Source organism: Cyrtonyx montezumae, unplaced genomic scaffold (genome assembly GCF_038088225.1).
Source record: "Cyrtonyx montezumae isolate F1298 unplaced genomic scaffold, pur_monq_1.0 scaffold_4, whole genome shotgun sequence".
Classification (NCBI taxonomy): Eukaryota; Metazoa; Chordata; class Aves; order Galliformes; family Odontophoridae; genus Cyrtonyx; species Cyrtonyx montezumae.
This window is the reverse complement of record NW_027072045.1, coordinates 1295043-1313323: the sequence shown is the minus strand read 5'-3', so window position 1 is coordinate 1313323 and position 18281 is coordinate 1295043. Positions and strand designations below refer to the sequence as shown.

General features: G+C 41.9%; 1 protein-coding gene across 1 annotated transcript in view; it reads left to right on the top strand.

The window, feature by feature from the left end:
* Positions 1 to 18281, top strand: part of MGMT (O-6-methylguanine-DNA methyltransferase) — a 133002-nt gene that overhangs the window by 1984 nt on the left and 112737 nt on the right. Inside the window, exons 2-3 of the mRNA XM_065746432.1 lie at positions 5806 to 5845; positions 16414 to 16553. Of these exons, the coding sequence (XP_065602504.1) occupies positions 5822 to 5845; positions 16414 to 16553 (164 nt within the window). The 5' untranslated portion in view covers positions 5806 to 5821. The remainder of the gene's footprint in view (positions 1 to 5805; positions 5846 to 16413; positions 16554 to 18281) is intronic.

Genomic DNA, 18281 nt, shown 5'->3' with positions numbered 1-18281 from the left:
GAGGGCTTCAGCTTTGCTAATTTGTGTGGAGATATTATGAACAAACCCTGATGCAAGAGAGAAACCTGTTACTTTGCTTTTTTTTCCTCCCATTCTCCTGCTTGGCCAGCATTAATTTCAGCAGACAGGTAGAGAAACGGCAACTGTAAAAGGAAATCAAGCCTGTCCTGGAATATTTTCCCCAAATACAGCATGCAGTTTTAAAAGTGCTGATGCTCTAACCTACTTGTGTGCTCCAGACTATTGTGTATTAAAGTCGAGTGTGTTTGAAGACCAATAAAGCTTGTGTGGCTTTGGAGTTCAGTTATTCTGACTTGTTCATTTTTGAACTATGTCACCATATGATGCTTTGGGCTAATCCTTTCTGAGGAGTGTTCTTGTTTATTATTCTGTATCAGCCATGCAAAAGCATCCTGACCCGATGTGTCAGGATTATGTGCTACTTTATGTTATGCTGTATTCAGTAATAGAAATCATTTCAGTTACATTTTCAGGTCGCTTCTTAAGTTTGAACCTGCAGCTGGAGGAGGCTCTGAAGGACAGGAAAATATTTTCATCTGAAGAGATCCCAGTTAAGGTTAATCTCACAAAAATGGGATTTCATTGGTATGAAGTCTGTGATTTTATTTTTTTCTCTCTGCTTTCCAAGCAAAATAGCATATTTTGCTACTACAGGGGACCTGTAGTATTGAGTCAAAGGGAGACTGAATAACTCTGCCTCTTAAAGAGCAGGAATGGGTGGCATTCAGAGACACAACAGGTGGCAATTCAGATCACTTGTGTACACTGCACAGTGTGCAGCTGAGTGGCAGCCTTGGGAACAAGATGCTAGGTCTGGGTTCAGAAGGCAAGTGGGTGAGCACTGAGACATTTAGCTGTTTCCTTTTGCATTCAGGAACCCCACTGCAGACTGGGAAGACTTGAAACCCACATTTTGTGGGGCAGGACAGTGTACAAGTACAGCAATCACTAAGTGCTTGCTGTGTGCTGTTGGTGAAGGTGGGATGCTGAAGAGATGGGCTTTTGGTCTACTCTTTGTTAGTAGAGAGCGAGTATTAATGCTGTCTTGTAAGTGTTGCAGCTGCATAATTAGCATTCCAATAATATTTTAGTTATCTGACTGCTTTAAATGAGTCAGTACAGTGCAAACAATGAAATTATTTTGAGTTGTTTGTATATTTGAGCATGCAGAAGGTCTGTTAATTAGTTAAACTTTTTAATAAACACTGAAAGTAAACTTAAGTTCAATGATTAAAACTTTTCAATTTAGCTTTATAAAATCACAAGGCAGGGCATACTGCATCTAAAAATACCCATGAAATACACAACGGTGTGGAGAGCCGTGGGCTGGCTTTGCTGGTGGTACGTTTTTAGACTGTTAGGGCTGCCCTGGAAAAACAATTCACAACTAACTTTTTTCCCCTTTGTCTTGCTGCACTGAGGCGCAGTGTGGTTCAGTACAGTGTTCTGAAAAGGGTGGGGAGAAAAAGGGAAATCCCTTGCATGAAAATAGCTCCGATTATTTGCTGATGTTCCTTCTGCCCATGAAATGCTAGGATTCTTCAGTGGTTGACTGAGAAACAAGATTAGTTGGAATAAAACTAATCTTAGCCTTTCTTTTTTCTTTTATTTATTTATTTTTCCTGAATAGCTGAACTGCAAGGCTTTGAATCCTGTTTGTAGTGGGCGTGGGGAATCATTGCATTTCGACTTTGAGGTCAGGATGAGCTGTGCCCACATCCAGCATTGCATTTCTAGAGCTTGAATTTGAGAACGTGGCAAGATGGTCAGTCAGAGAGCAACTTTCCTTAATAGATGTTTTTTTTTCTTTATTATTTTACTTCCTTGGTAAAAAAAAAAAAAGTGCTGTCATGTTTTTTAGTTGTGTGCTAGTGAATGCACCTCCTTTTTTATTACAGGTAATATATACAGCCTGGTTTTGAATGCTGCACAGTTGTGTCTTTGTGCATCTATATTGGATTCCATAGTCAGAGTTTCTAAGAATATGATTAACCCTATGGGTCATCTTATAATGTAATTATTAATGATTGATTCTGTTTATCCTTGAAATCAATATAAGAAGCAAAATGGTTTGGCATATATTTGGGGTTGATTTCTAACATTCAGTAAACATGATCTCGTGACAAGACTAGTATAGGTTTATTACTCAGAACGTGTTTGATGAATCTGAAGTGTGTAATTAGTTTTATATAATGATGGTGATACGTGGTGTTTTTACATGACTTATGTTAATATGGCCAATAGTGTTAACATCTCCTGCCACTAATAGTTAGGGTGGGGATGTATAGTAATTGATCTTCCTGGGAGTGCTGTAATGTAAAAACAATTCAGGCTGTTTGAAGTATATTTTACAAGTGTGCATTGGGCCTTTGGGATGTTATACTGAAAAACCCAATTGTACAGTTACCATGGGAACCCAATTAGAATAGATTGCTTGAGTTTTTTTCAGTCTTTCATCTTGACCAAAAATCTAATGTACTTTAAATGTTTTCATATGGAATTTTATTCATATACTGACTTGATGTATTAGCTCTTTTTAAATTTTAGTGCCAAAACCAAAGAGTATTTGGTATCTCTGGATCCTCTCTTTTAAGGAGAACCTTCCTTTATTAATTAAAAGTTGATGAACTAAGAAAAATACTTGTTACAAATCAAAGAGGTCTCATCATAGTGCTGCCATTGTGTGTGCTTCACAAGCTGTTTACTCTCACAGAACTCCAGGAAAACCCCTGAAATCCCAAGGACTTGTGTTCTGAACCATCAGCACCATCCGGCTGCAATTCTTCACGGCCCTTGAAGAGTCTCAGTTGTGACATATGATCTGACTGCTCTCTGCATTTATGTTCTGTTAGCGTATTTCAAGGTTTGGGATGCTTGTGGGGTAGGACTGCAATACATTGGCTTCTTGTGCTGTAGGTGGTCCTCTTACGGGGTGCAGCTCTGAAGGATTTGTTCAGCTCTCTATGCCTCAGGAGCATCCTGTGCCTGGCTGCTCATCCATGGCCAAGGAGGAGTCCAATGGGAGGTGAGCTTCCTTAGTCCCAGCCAGGTAGCACTGTGCTAGCCAACGAGGGTGAGGACAAATTTTACCTTTTCTCATTTCTGCTCGTGACTCAGAGCCTTCTGTTTGTCCAGTCTCTGCAGGTGTGGGAGGAAACCACCCACCTTGCTGAAGTTCATGATGGTAAGAGCTCAGTCTTTAAGAGAGGTTCAGTGATCCTGGTGTTTCAGTTTCTGGTATGTGAGCCAGAACGAGGGCGGTCCTGTGTGGAGGCAGGAGTTGGTCTCCATGCTCCTTGTGGGGCCCTTCCAACTCAGGATATTCTGTGATCATGGTTGAGTCTGAAAAGTCATTCCTGTGCCATTCAGGAAAGATACAGAGTTCTTAACCCATCAGCCTTAGGGGTTCAACTACCTTTGGAAAGGAGTTAGTGCATGTATTGGCCTCTTTTAACAAGGGAGCTTCATTGAGAGGTTGATGAGATGCGTTTTGGAGCAATACTTTGAACTTCCCCAGCCCTCAGAAGTTGAGAAGTTGTCCTGTATGGCTTTCCCCAGGACAGCTGCAGGCCTTCCTCCTGGCTCTGTGGTTTGGGTTTTACTGACTGTGTTTGCCCGAGCCACCTGTCACAGCCATGGTGACACTTGGAGAGCTCCACCTGGGGCAGAGATGGGTCATGAACAGTCATCAATCACTGGGCCTCCTCAGACACCATGCAGCTTCTGCCAGGCTAATTGCTTCATTTGTCCTTCTCAACTGCCAAGCTCCCCAGGCCTGCATGTCCAGGGGCTTCTCCTGCACGTCTCCCACTCTGCACAGCTCCTCGGTGTGCAGGGTGCCCAGTAAATCCTCGTGTAAGGATCCTTACAGCTGGGGCAGAAGGAGTTGCATGAAACTGTTGGAGGTGATTTTAGTGACTGATCTGGATTTTCCTTCAGACTGCGTGGATTACTCCTGAAATACAAGAGCTTCCATGTGGGATGATAAGGAGGTTTTGAGATAAATATCAGTGTGTTGTGTAGAACTTCACTGGCAATTAAGCTGCTCTTGCCACTGCAGAAGTTAGCTGCTGCTTGAAACAACTTGAAGTCTCATTTATTTATTTATTTATTTATTTATTTGATGTGACTTCTTTTATAAGCAGACAACACTCTGACTGCTAATAAATATCACAGATGTGTTCTGAAAAGGGATATTTGCTGAATGATGCTGTCCCTGAGACAACTGCTTGGCACTGGGCTCCTCCGATCAGAATGAGTGCTCCTTGCCCTGTGTTCCTGCCAGGAAGCATAGTTTGGATTCCCTTGCCTTTCTTGGTATGATTAATAGATGAGAGAAAGCTTGCATTTGTCATCTTCTCCTCGCAGTCACTGATTATTTTTGCTCTGATACTCTTTTTGATGCTTTAGTTTTATTCAAGCTCATACTGGAATGTTTACTTAGATTTCTGTTGTAATACCTATGGCATTCAGTACATAACTGAGTGGTGGAAAAGGCACTTGGCAGATAGCAGTGGGTTGCTCTCATCTGTGCTTCCTTGCTGTGCTTATTTTCCAATGAGTTTTCAGCTTTTGAGTTACCTTGTAAGTTTTTCTGCTCGTCCAGCATGTAAAATGTTAAAATGTGTCACTGGGAGTTCCTCTCCTTACTTTCAGATGGATCTGAGCATCTCTATTTCAAAAGAAAAAAAACCAACATCTGAGTACTTCTAGTGGAAAAACTGAGGGATCTGCAAAATGTGTTGATGTGAAGTGGGTCTGTCTGCAGGGCTGCGGCCTTCCCCCTTCCTTTGTTATCCTTCCCTTTTATTTTTGGTGGTGGTTTAATTGGAAACCCCAGCCTCCGTTCCCTGGTATTGAATGCCTTCTGACTTCCACATGCACGAGGTGCCCGCAATGCCCAATTAACTGGTAAATGGTGATTATGTCACTTTTGGTGCAAGGGAGGCAAAAGTGTGTCAATGCAATCCTGTGCAGCCTTTGTTGGTATTCAGGTTCCCAAAGATGCAGGTGCTTCTGTGCTGGGCTTCCCTCCTCACATTGAGGTGTGGGCCAGGTGAGGATGGGGCTCCCTGGCTGAAGGGCAGAGCTCCCCCTGGAATTGGGCTGGGCTCTGACAGCCACCTTGGTTTCAAAAATGTCATGTTTGTAGCAAATCTGTGCAGAGACGTGGTGATTTTAACAAAATGGCACTGAAAAGAAAATGAAGGGGAAAAAATGAAATGCTGGGGAAGCAGCAGTTGTACTTCAAAAGAGGACCTATTTTATTAAGTGTTTAAAAGATGTTTTTCAGTTCCAATAATTAAAATGAATATTTTCTGTGTGCTTTTTGGTGCTTTCAAACCCTGAATCTTCATGTGAAAGTCGCTTGCTTTCGTTCCTTAAAATACATAATTCCCCAAAATGCAGGAGGCTGTTTATTTTGCTGAATGACTCAAATGCATTCCTGCTGCACAAATTCTTCCTAAGTTCCTGGCATGTCATACAGGGCGTTCTTGTTGGAAGGATCAAAATTTGCTTGTTAAGAATGCAATGTGTGAGGCAAAGACAACAACAGTAAGCGAGAGATGACTTAATGAGCATCAGAATTCCTGGTTGCTTGCAGAAATAAATGAACACATAAATTAAAAAGTAACCTTTATTTTAATATTATTTGGACTAAAAATTAGAGCCCGTTTAAAGAAAATGATACGAAGTTGGTTCTAAAAAAATGATCGTGTTGATGTGCTATGCTTCCTGTGATACTCTAATTAAATTCTCTAATGGATGATTTTTCTCTTACAGACATCTGTCATCTACCATGGCATCAAGGCGTGTTCCAAAAGTAAGTTTCTTGTGAAGTAGCCTTGCATGTAGGTGTACGTTAGGGGTCTGGCATTAGAAAAGGATTCACGTAACATAGTTTGTTTTTTTCCCCAGTGTCCAGCAGTCAGTATTAAGGATCCAGCTGACAAGATTGATGCTGCGCTGTAAATCTCTGTAGCTCTGTCATGCTTGGTAACAGGCATCAGTGGACCTTTCCTCAGCACGTATCTATCTTCCTCAGAGCATAAACTGATAGGACAGCACTACCTTTTCTGTGTTAAGTTAGCTGTTTGCTTCCCTTTCCTCATAAATGCCTCATTTATGGAAAAAATGGATGCATGCTGAATTTTGGACTTGAGTACTTCAGAAAGGTCTGAGTGTAGGGAAATACTCGTTTGTAGTAAAACAAGATGGCACTGCTGTTTGTCAGGAAATTCAGAGTGACTTTGCCTTCCTAAAGGAGGGCATCGACACGTGTGTGCTCAATAACCATGGTCTTCAAATAATTGAAATGAAATTTGAAAATACTAATACTTCTGTGTGTGTATGTGTGTGTGAGTGTAATAACTTCTCTTGTAACATTAGTAAAGCTCCTCCAGGAAAATATTTCTACTTCAATTGAACTTGCATATCTAACTATTCCTGCTGGCAACTTCTGCCACTATTACAAATGTCTTAATAGTGGCATCTCTTGTGATTTTAGTTTGCTTCATGTACTGGCTGAGAAGAGCAGTATTGTGGCATATGCCATGTCTTTGTACCCATTTGCTGAAGACTTTTTCTGTTATCCCTAAATGAAAATGGTTCCTATTTCTTTAAAATTGAATGGTTGAGGAAGGAAATTTGGGAAGATACATGCTTTGTTTTGCTTTCTTCTTGTACCTGATATTCTGTGGGTTTGCATTTGTGTGCCTGTTGGTTGGAGGCATCTTGTAGCAGGTACCTTGGATAACTGAGGAGAGAGGTTTGATGATCTTGTGAACCACCACGCATATCTGGAATAGTCACTGGTTGCCTCTCGTTCACAGCTGGGTATGACAGAGCTGGTAAGCAACATGAAACTAATAATTTATTACCTAACCTTTTCATTTCTCCCATTCTTGCTTCAAGTTGAAGGGTACAGTGTTAGCTGTTAGGGGAGCTTTCCCTTTTTGATCTGTGAGAAGGGAGAAGGTCTGAGGCAAAACGTGAACTCTCAGCCCCATGCTCCATGGGTGGGGAGCAGTGGGCTTCAGGGCACAGCCAGAGCTCCCCAGCTCCTTGCTGCTATTCCCCACACCCTTGTGAATGTGTAGGAAGGGGCTGTTGCTCACGATTCCTCAGAATCTCCATATTTATGATCAGTTTACAGTTTCTCTGGAAGCAGAGCCACACATTATATGCCTGTGTGGTACAAGCTGTACCTGGCTCACACGTTCTGCAGCAGTCAGTATAATCAGCAGCGTAACGTGCTGAGCAGGTTGCTGGGAAATGGATTCTAAAAGCAGCCAGGTGTGGTTGCTCTCCCCAGTTGATGTTGTCTCCCTTTTTGTACCTTGGCTCTGTAGGTGCATTGCAGTGACCAGAAGTGGAAGTTGGACCCAAGAATGGAAGGCTGCAATGTGTCCCCACTGATCTGGGGAGATACTGGTGGTAGTTGGAGGGTTGGACACGGTGATATTGGAGGTCTTCTCCAACCTTGGTGATTCTGTGTGTGAGGGCAGGCATTAGGAATGTGTTTGCTTGGGAACATTTTTGTTTTATGTTGTTCTCATAGGTTCATAGGTTCATAAGGTTGGAAAGGACCTACAAGATCATCTAGTCCAACCATCCTCCTATCACTATCCCTACCCAACTACTACTAAATCAAATCCCTAATTCTCATAGCAATGTATTTTTTTTTCTTCTATTCCATAAGATATCATTCTAAATATGGTTCTGTCCTGTGGATATTTTGCACTTTTAAAACTTAGGAAACAATTTATTATTACTGAACATACTGCCTTGTTCTCTGTGCTCAATACAGCAAAACACCTGTGCTCAAGTGAGCTCCGATTGGTAACAACGGCAAAACTCAGATTTGTATGACAAGACTGTAATCCTCTATTGTTATGTGAGTCCTTCTGACATGTCTTTCCTGTGTATTTATTTTTTCTGTGCATGCATTTGTATTTTTAGTGGATTCTTAATACACAGACGCTGTTCCATTTACGCTTAAAGCTGTTCTACTCACTTGAAAAATGTCAATGAAATCCTTCTCTTGAACACAGTTCAGATTCCTGACTCTCCTTTAGCTTAAAAAGGAGCACTATTAATGGTTTTGTTCATATTGCCTAGATTTATCCTGTTATTATTCTCTAGCTCCTGCTCTTCAGGTATAGCTGTTTTGGTATTATAGAGAATGATGGATTATGTAGGAAAGTTTCTTTTGAAGCACTCCTGATATTGTGCAATGCACTTGGGGGTCAGCTACACTTGACTGATGCATGATTTATCCAATGTCCCTGCCACTTTCAGAGATAAAGCTGCTATTTTATCAAAAATGCCAGCAAGTGTGATTTAGAATTTATATACCTCCTTTTTCCAAATAATTGTTCTGATTACTTTCTGGCATGGCAATAAAATGATAAAGGTAATTGCACACAAATGTGAGATAGCACCGAAATACAATAAAATTAACCTGAATTAGCTTGACTTGTCGATGAGAAGTATTTATGAAATGTATTTTTGCAATAAGGGAGACTGATATTATAGCTGGAAGGTGAGTTATTGCCTTAATGTAATACTGTTTGAAATTTAAAAAAGAGACTGTTACAGTTGAGGGTGATTGTGCCTTTGAAATTAAGTTGAAGTGATTCTTATAATTGGCAGCAATAATGCATTGTGAAGGTAATATCTTTTATTGTGTTATGCCTAGTTGCATTACCTTTTATTTAGCTGGTCCTGACTTCAGCTCTGTGGTGAGTGCAAGAAGGAACAGATCAAGAATTTTGTGGCTTTAGGTGGTAAAATTTAAAATGTCACCTTATATTGAAGTCATTCTTTTGCTAGATTTTCTCTTTTTTGTCCGTTTTCAATGCTGCTTAACCTTATACAAGTCTCATTCGGTTAAATAAGGAAATCTCTTGTGTTAGAATAGTTGTGGTACATTTACGTGCACAGCTGAACCCTGTAGCAGAAGTAGCACAGTATTTCTGTGTGGATAAATACACACGTGTTTCTTTGCCTGCTGGGCAACGTGTTCTGTTGCTTCTGGTGTTTTACTGCACGTGACTGATGCTAAAACAGTGAACGACTGAACAAAGTGTAACTTTGCCTGGTGCTTCTAATTGAATCTTCTGGCATGAGATTCCCAATCTAAAAATAAAGAGGTGCTTAATCCATCTGTAGGTCACCAGTAGGATGGGGATAGGAATGATGACGTACACCTAGCACAGGAGGTGGAAGTGCCCAGCAGTGTGGCTTGCAGGGTGACTCTGGTGGGATTCACAGGTACTCCCTAATGGCAAGGAACACGCACAGTGATGTTTTTTTGCTATTTGTGGTATGATTTGCTTAATACAGAAACATCTGGCCCATCCTGTCTTGTTTTTGCGTGTTCACGTCGGTCCATTTCTTGCCCAGTTGTACTCCAATTCGTTGTTTTCTCTATGCAGCCCACCAGTTCAAACAGCATATCCTATAGCAACAGAGTGTCTGAGCTTAAGGCAAGTTGTTTCACTTCTGTTTTCCTCCTGGCACAGATGTGCTTAGGAATGTCACGACCCAGTCTTGAAACATGTATGGCAACCCACCATAACCACCAGTGTCAGTGGTTCATTAGCATCAAACCTTCACATGTTGCTCGTTTGCATCATGTGACTCATTTTCATAGAATCATATCATAGAATCACAGAATGGCCTGGGTTGAAAAGGACCTCAAAGATTATCTTGTCTCAACCCCTCTGCCGTGGGCAGGGTCACCATCCACTAGAGCAGGCTGCCCAGAGCCACATCCAGCCTTGATTTTCCAAGTATTCATCTCATCTCGCTGCTAAAACGGCATAGAATGACAAACATTCTCTACTGCATATAGATTTTAAACTGTGTTGCCCCAGCAGTGGCTGCTGCACATTCATAGTGTTAAGTTTCCTACCTAAGTAAGAGCCAGAGAAGCTACAAAGCGTGCTTGTTTACTTTTTAGTGGGAGAGATTCAGGAAAACGCTTCAGTAGGTGCTTGTAGGAAATCTTACAGCTGAATTCCTGTTTAAACAGTCCATTAAGGTCTTGTGTTTAAGTGTCAGCTGATACTAATGTCTGAAATCAAGGCTTGGCATGCAAACAATGGATGAAGTAGAAAAATGTGCTGAATGTTGCCTAGAATACAATAGTAGTAACCCAGCTGCTTCTTGGAAAGGAGAATTAATTCTATTGCGAGTAAAATACCATTCTTTAAGTAAAATCACAGTGGCAGAGGTCGTCCTGCAAGTAAGATGAAGATGTCTGAGGTAGCCCTGGTAAGCACACTGGGAACTTGCCATCTGACAACCAGGGTGACTCCTGTCTGCCAAAACAAGCGACTGAACACTGAGCCAAAGAGCCAGAGGCTACTACTGCTTGGAAATCCACTTTTATAGCTTGGCATTTCAGGGTCTTTTGATTGCCATCCAAAGAGGATTAGTAGTATAATACGATGGGACAACAGAAACTTGTGCATGTTGTCTTTGATTGTTTAATAAAGAATTATGTGTTTGCTCTTGTTGAATACTTTTTAAATGCTTTAGGAAGCAAATGTTGCTCTGTGTGCACATGAACATGTTTCCTTCTGGTTTGTCAGTGGCTTGTGTGGAGCACTTTCTCATAAGTGAAAATGGGGAGTGATTTTTAGTTCATATGTGGTCAAACCATGCAGTTTAATTCTGTGCCTTAACATTTTCATTACATACCTTTGGAATACGAAGAAATTTATATCGCCCTTAACTAACCCTGGATTTGCTGAGGCTGTCTGATATTTCTTTTCTGGATGTTCAAGCTTGGTGAATCCTGTTGAAGAATTGCTGTCTCTTTTTTTTTTTTTGAAGTGTTACTCCACCAGCCCATGGGAGCAGTGCTGTTGGTCTCCATCTCTCTTCAGCCATCAAGTTGCAGAGCAGGCTTCGAGTAAACACTGCTGGAAGGCTGGGATGGCCATTTCCAGGATACCCTGGAAACAGCCATTTTGGCCTTGCTTCCTGTGGCACGAGATGATGTGCACATCATTTAATGTGGGATGTTTCAGTGCAGCTTTTGTGTAAAAGCCCCATCTGAGTTGCAGTCCTGTTCATCTGTAGGTGTTGATTACTGTTGCAGCAAGGACAGAGGTGTATGGACCCAGTGTTTATTGTGCCATCATGTTTAGCTGGAAGTCTTTGGACTTATTCAAGAGAAAGTGACGGCTGTTTGAGAAGGTTTTTTTGTTTGTTTGTTTGAAAGAAATCAGATGTACAAAAAGCAAAAATAGTAGAAATTGCATAAATTGTGCTGTTCCATTTGGGTGGTGAAAGTACAGATACTTGCTGCAGGTACTAGTAAGAGTTGGCTTTCAAACCTGCAATCACAAGTTCATTGCATGCATCCTGTGCTGTTTTTTTCCTCAGTGCTTAGGTTTTTCTCTTCTTTAAAATGCTACATTTAAGAAGTGATGTTCCCATTCAAGGCTGCCTGCATAGGGTTGGAAAATTACTGTCCACGCTGAAGTATATGTGCAGAAAAGCACATTGCCTTTACTATTAATATAACTTTTCCCATATTCTTGACTTACAATGGATTATTTCCTTTTAAATAAACAGGCAGAAACCAGTCAAACAAATACAGGAAGTTTTAGACTATTAAGGAGATGTGGGGAGAGCTATAATTGAATGGAAACCTCATGAGCGGGCCAGTGCTGTGTGCCTGTGCCAGCTGGGTGCTGTGCTGGGCATCGCTGCTGGCTTCTGCTGCCCAGGGGTGGGGGCAGAAGCTTTGTGCAATTAAAACCCTCCTGAAAAGGCCATTAGGGGTCATGTTTCTAAGCTGTGATTTCATGGGATCGTCTCTGCAGTGTTCACAGCACACCTTAATGGCTCGATTTGTTTCACTTCAGTCAGTTGTCTCAGCACAGAGTAGCAGCAGCAGCTTCCAGCATCTCAGCTGAGGGCATGTCTGTGCTGGCAGCCACCAGGTGACCTCGTTGCAGGGCTCACTGCTGCTCATGCAGCATTATAGGCTGGCACTTCACTCGTGTACACTTCCAGTAGGTGGGGGGTTTGTAACCAGCCCGCCCTCGTGTTCTGGTGCCAATACTGGTGAGAGATGGGAATGGTGGATATGGCCATGTCCTCATTTCTGATGACAGTCCCTAATTGTTTTTGCCTTGAGAAACGCCACTGATGTGACTTACATCCTCCTCATAACAAAATGCTCAGTAAACATACTGGATCAGAAAGTGTGATTGCAGCCATGGGACAGAAGTGAAGTCACAAAGTGGCACACCATCCCAGGTGCCGGTGAAATATACCCCTTAAATTCTGATCCGTTGTTTCAAGCTTTTGCCGAATCTTAATTCAGAACTCAAATCAATAAAAAGCAGGTTTGATAACACTACAGTACTGAAAATGACGACCCATTTCAGAGTTCAGGACTGCTATTCCTTCCCTGCAACCAGGATGAAGAAGCAGTTTTCCTGGCATTTATCCATTGTCCTCTCAGACTCAACAAATTCTCGGCATTGTTTTGGAAAGGTGCTGATATTGCACCACAACAACAGAGATGCTTGAGAATTGGAGTTTATATGCTAGTCTCAAGTGCAAGCAAGTTAGAAAGTTGAAGTGATGCCTCCTTAGGATATATTTAAGGAGAATAGGAAGTAAGTGAACAGGCTGGCTCGTTGCAGCTGGGGTGGGATGAGTTAGCATCAGCGTGGGCCAAGTGGAAGTGCCTTGGAATCAGCTTTTATAGCTAAGAATACTGACAGCTTCTGCTACTGGCAGGTACAGCACTGCTCAGGATCCTTTTGGGCAACTGTGTTGGCAGTTATCTTTAATTATAGAAGTATGTAGTTATAGGCGAGCCCGGCGTGGGAGCAGAATTGCACGAGGAACCTGTTGGGGCATCTCTGTAGATTCTTGGTTTATGAATAACAGCGACGTTGGTATGGAAGAACTGGGAAAAGAATTTTCGAAGGTGCCAGGGTGGCAATTTGAGGAACGATGGAAGTGTGACTGTTTCTGTCTTTGGGAAAGGGCAGGTGAAATAAGGGAGTAATGCAGCTTTGCTCTGTTGGTTGTGTTGACATTATCAGGTACTTTAGCTGAACAATTAACACCTCATTGAGAGACATGTTGAGTACTTGGGGGCAGCTGTGATATCTCACTAGTTAATTCAAGTATACACTAACAGAGTTCACATTATGTTGGGTCTAGAAGTTGAGGAGTAGTTTTGCCCTGATTCTCAGAAACACTGGATAGACAAAGATCATGAGGGCTTCAAGTTCACCGTGTGCTATAGCCTGTGTGGCAGAAATCAGTCACATCCTGAAGCAGTGATGGAGCACAGGTGGGAAGGCAGGGCCAACCCAGGGGAGCTCAGCTGCATGCAATGTACCTGAGTGACCAGAAGGGCTGGAGCCAGGATCCACCCCTTCCCAGCCCTCATTTCAGGGTTGGCAATGAAGATGAGGGCATCTTGCTGGTGGTCCCTGTGTATCTGAGGCCTTCTGAGGGTAAGCAGTTTTTTTTTCTTTGTTTCTGTGACTGCAGTTGCTGTATTTGGACTCATCCTTTCTTACTGTGGCCTTGGACTTTGTTACCCTGCTATTACTGCTATGCTTTCTATTGCATTATAGTGTTACAGCCTGGTGGAAATATTCTTAAATCTCATGCAGGTGGTAAGGAAGGGTAGATTCAGCATTTAGGTAGAGTGGGCTACTGCTGCCCAAGCAGAGTGAAGTGGGAAGATTGGTTAGAGATGTTACTCTGACTGCTGAGTGGGAAGTGCTTTGCTACAGGTTTTGTGAACTTTGGTGATCCTCAGGGTTGCTCTATGGGTTTTCTTCTGTCTGCTCTGCATTACAGAGGGGAGATAGATTCTGGATCCCCAACGGTGGGATGGAATTCCTTGGTTTTAGGAGCAGTTGAATGCTGAAAGTAATTCTAAATTATTTATTACAACGTGAAAGACCTTTAATGCAAATTTGAATAAAATCTGTATTTAATCAAATTGAAGGTACGTTTTAATGCTGAAAACCTTAGCTGCAACAAGACTGTTAAGCAAAATTATTGTGGAAGGTGTAAGAGGTGAAGATCTTTATGTGCAAGTCATCAAGCCAATGCTTGCTGCTAGGTTCTTGGCACCTGGTTTAGGAGATCAAACTCTCTGCTGTTTTGAGTCTTTAGCATCTGAACCTTAGGAAAACAATTTGAGTGGTATGTCACTGTTGCCTCGTGGTGGTTGGTGTAATTTAGGGGCTGTACCTTTGGAAGTAGTGCTGTGCAGTCACAGGAGCACGCCTGGAAAATGAGGCTCCTCCATACAGGGCATTAACTCATAAATCATGCTAATGTTCTCGCTGATAAATCTTCTGCTATGGAAACCTTTTGATGCTCATCTGTTATTAATGACAAAAAGGACTCCATTCTGTTGGCTAACAATATTCTTTCAGTTTTATTTAGAGCATTTAGTGGTTAGGGAATGCATACTTGTGTACTATATGCCCACGTTTGAGCAGCAAGAGTCCAGGGGTCACAGGGAAATGCTCTCTAAAAGTCCTGTTTGTTTTGTTTTGGATCTTTTTTTTAACCTAGTAAACTTGGAATGTTGATACTTGGACATAAATTCGTAGGTATTACCATGGAGGTGAAGTTCAGGTGCTGCCAGATCAAAATTGCTCAAATGATTTCTTTACATTAAGAAGCTGAGAAAGATGGGAGGCAGTTTATTGGGATTTATTACATTTCTTCTCTAAGTTGCTACAGACTTTGGGCTCTCACAGCTCCAACAAAGCTGCTGTGCCTTCAGCAGAGCTGTGCAGGTGTGGCAAGCTGTGTGCCCACCTGCCAGCAAAGTGATGCCCAAGTGTTGAGTAACCTCAGCTGGTAACATCTCAAGTGTGCTTGTTTGTATGCACGGACTTGGGACAAACTGAAATCTTAAGATGAAGTGAGATTTTAATCAGAACAGCACTATCTGCAGTGATGTATCATTACTTCTGGCATATTTAAGGTAGTGAAAAGGTACATTAATATCTCAACAAAGGATACTGTTTTCTACTTTTGTATGGTGACCTTCACATTTGAAGCTCCCAACCCAATTGCATATGTATGTGGATTTCTCGTGCAGTTTTACAAAAATAAAACTTCTAATATTGCTGCCCAGCACATCTGATAAACAAGGCTGAATGTAGTAGTGATTACTCAAGGTTTTCATCTGCAAAGCTTGCTTTGAGTTGGTTTTAACACAGAGGGTTATTTATAGTTTTCTGTTACATGCTGCATCCTGTGTTTTGTTATAATGAAAAAGCTGTCCTCGGATAACTAAGTTGTTATATTCACAGAATACATAGTATGAGGTTCAGTGCATCTAGTTTAGGGCTGTCACACAAATAAAAATGAAGAATGTGTGCTGGCTTTTTTTTCCAAATCTGTGAACTTGTACGTGTTTTTTTTCTTTTTCCTAATACTTCTGCAGTGAGGCACTGCTCCCCAGAAAAGTTTATCCATTTCCACTCCTTGAGCAAGGAAGAGGTTGGTTCAAAAGGTGAATTTCTCTGCAGCATCAGCAAATGCTTTGTGAGCTTAATTGGTGTGAGAGCTGCCAGTCAGTCCCTGGGAGTAATGGAAGGGTTCTTCTAAAGTACTAAAGTAAAAAGTAAATTTCTTAAGTAAAAAAAAAATAATAAAACCTCAAAAACTTGAACAGGTTCAAAATGTGGGGGAAGAACTGCCAGTATCAATTGAAAAGGCACCTTGGTCATAGCTTGGGCAGCTTTCACAGAGCTCAGGGTCAGAGTGTATGCTGGTGTGGGTGTTGGTGGAAATAAGCTTGTGCTGTTGTCTCTGGGGGTGTGGAGCAAGTTTAGGTTATGATCAGAGTGGTTTTAAAACTCAAGAAACTTTGCTGGTCTTCCAGAGCACGAGCAGGATGTTTGTGAAGTTAGCCTCTGGTTGCTCTTTGGATAGAGGTGCTTTTTGTCCTGTTTGCATTGATCTTAGCATCACAGAAGGTTGGGTAGGAGCAAGCCATCAGGTTCCTGCTCCCACCAGGTCCTCGTTCCCATTGCAGTGTGCTCCTGACCTGGGGTTTGGTGTCGGGGTGACTGCAGTGAACGTGTGCCAGGTGTTAGCTGCTGTGCCAGCCGTGGGGCTCCCATTGCTGGTGGCTTTTATGGAGGACACTGTTCTTTTAACTTTTTTTTTGAAAGACTGATCGGGTTAATGACTGTTTTAGGATGGCTCGTACTATGTTACATAAAGACGTAGTCAATAAAACTGGAAGTATGCCATTTCTGTGGGTTTTTTCTATTCCAGATTACTTTTGAAAACTCCACGACATATCGTGATATGAATACTCCTTGGTGAAAGCATGCCCACTGATAACTGTGTCTTTATGAACAGGTGACTTTCAAAGAGAGAGCATCTCAGTGCCAGGAGAAGCACGTGGTTCTGCTCAGCCCCGTGGGAAAACTGGTGATATCCGGGTGTGAAACAGGCGTACATGAAATAAAACTTCCCAAAATGAGTGTGCTGCCAAATGGGTAAGTTCATGTTCTATTGATCCTGTGTTTGAGTGAGCAGTAAACCGATTGCCCAGAGGATCTAAGGCAGGCTGCATGCTTTGTTTTCACCAGCCACATTGAAAGTACTGTGCTTTTCCATGGGAGAGCAAAGCAGCCTCCAGCACTGTCAAGGAGTGGCACTCCAAAAGTGCATTTCTTTCTCTGTATCTTTAATACTAGCTAAGAAAACAATCTGAGGATGCTTGTCTCATCTTACGTTGTGACGATACATTCTGCTCCCTAATTTTGGATGCACGTGTTACTCCCCAGTGACAGATTGACACTTCCATGTCTATTTTGTTGACCTGTATCTAAATGTGTGTGCTCAAACAGGTGGAACTGAGGTTGAATGATTAATTATGGAAACTGCTAATGAGAGCTCTGCTTCGTTTTGTGTCTTTGTAATATCTCCTGAAGTTCAGGATACAAATATCTATGGCAGTGGAGGTAATGCCTCAAGACTGATGGAAGAGGTGTTGGCACTTCTATGGCTCAACAGATGTGCTTTTCAGTCTGCTCAAGTTCTGTGCTGTTTGAATTTTTTGCCTGTTTTTTTCTTGTTTGTGAGGAAAAAAATGGCTTTTCTGAAGGACCACTGAATTCTTTCTTAGAGATGTTCCTCTTCTGGTGTGGGTTTGCTATGCCAAAGTCACGTGTGTTGCAGATATCAAAGTTCTTTGCCAAATCCTCTGCTCAGACTGAAGTTAGTGATCTAACTTAATCAGGCTTGTTTTTTCAGCTGTCTTCTGGTGATGAAGCTGCAGGAGTGGCCATGGTGTACTTGGTAATGGAGCTGCAGCCTTTGCAATGTTTTTCCTGATAGGACTCAAGCAGGTTTTATTTCCTCCTCTCCCCGTTGTCTTTCCTGCTCTGCTTTTCATTTCTCCTTTGATTTTGTAGCATTTCCTCTTTTTCTGTTTTTCTGTTTTATTACCCTTGTAATTTTTTTAAGTGTGCGTAGCATTAATCACAAATACAAAGTATAGTGTGAATTCTGGTTGAAATGTTTTTTCCTCTAATTCTGAAACCCTCAAGCCTCTGCATTTGACAGTTTTGCCAACTCCAGTGATATGGAAATCAGGACTTCAGTTTCCTTCATATGCTGATAGCAGTATTGGATTTCTGCTGATGAGGAATGGAAGTAAAACGGTATTTAGGACAGGTGAAGCTTGCCTTTGCTATGGGACAGCTTCTGGCTGAAGAACAACTAAAGCAGGTGACAGCTCTTCATCTTTGAGAAGAGAACATGTCAGAGAGCGAGTGGCAAGATAGCCAGAGGAAGCTCTGTGCACTCAAACATGGTGAATGTAGGAGATGTGATTTTATATGTTGGTAGAAGTAAAGGGAATTGCATGAAAACAGAAGTAGTCATGAAGCTCTAAGTATTAACAGCTGGAGGCTTCTAGTGAACTGCTGCAGTATTGGATGAACGTAATTCAGAGCTATTGATTGGTGAAGGCCACAAAGGTGGCTGGGGAGGAGCTGGTGTGTGTGTGTGTGTCTCTACAGATGAGGAGAGCAGAGGTCTGTTGTGGCTTTTACCTTTAATGCTGAGGTTTTCAATGTTTCACATGATGACTTGCTGTCCTTTTTTTTTTCTGAACAGAATTTTTAGGGACAGTAAAATGTTATCAGAGCTGGTAGGAGGGCTGAGCAGAGAAATTAGACTTTTTTTATCCAGGAAAATGCTTTCTTTACTCACACCTG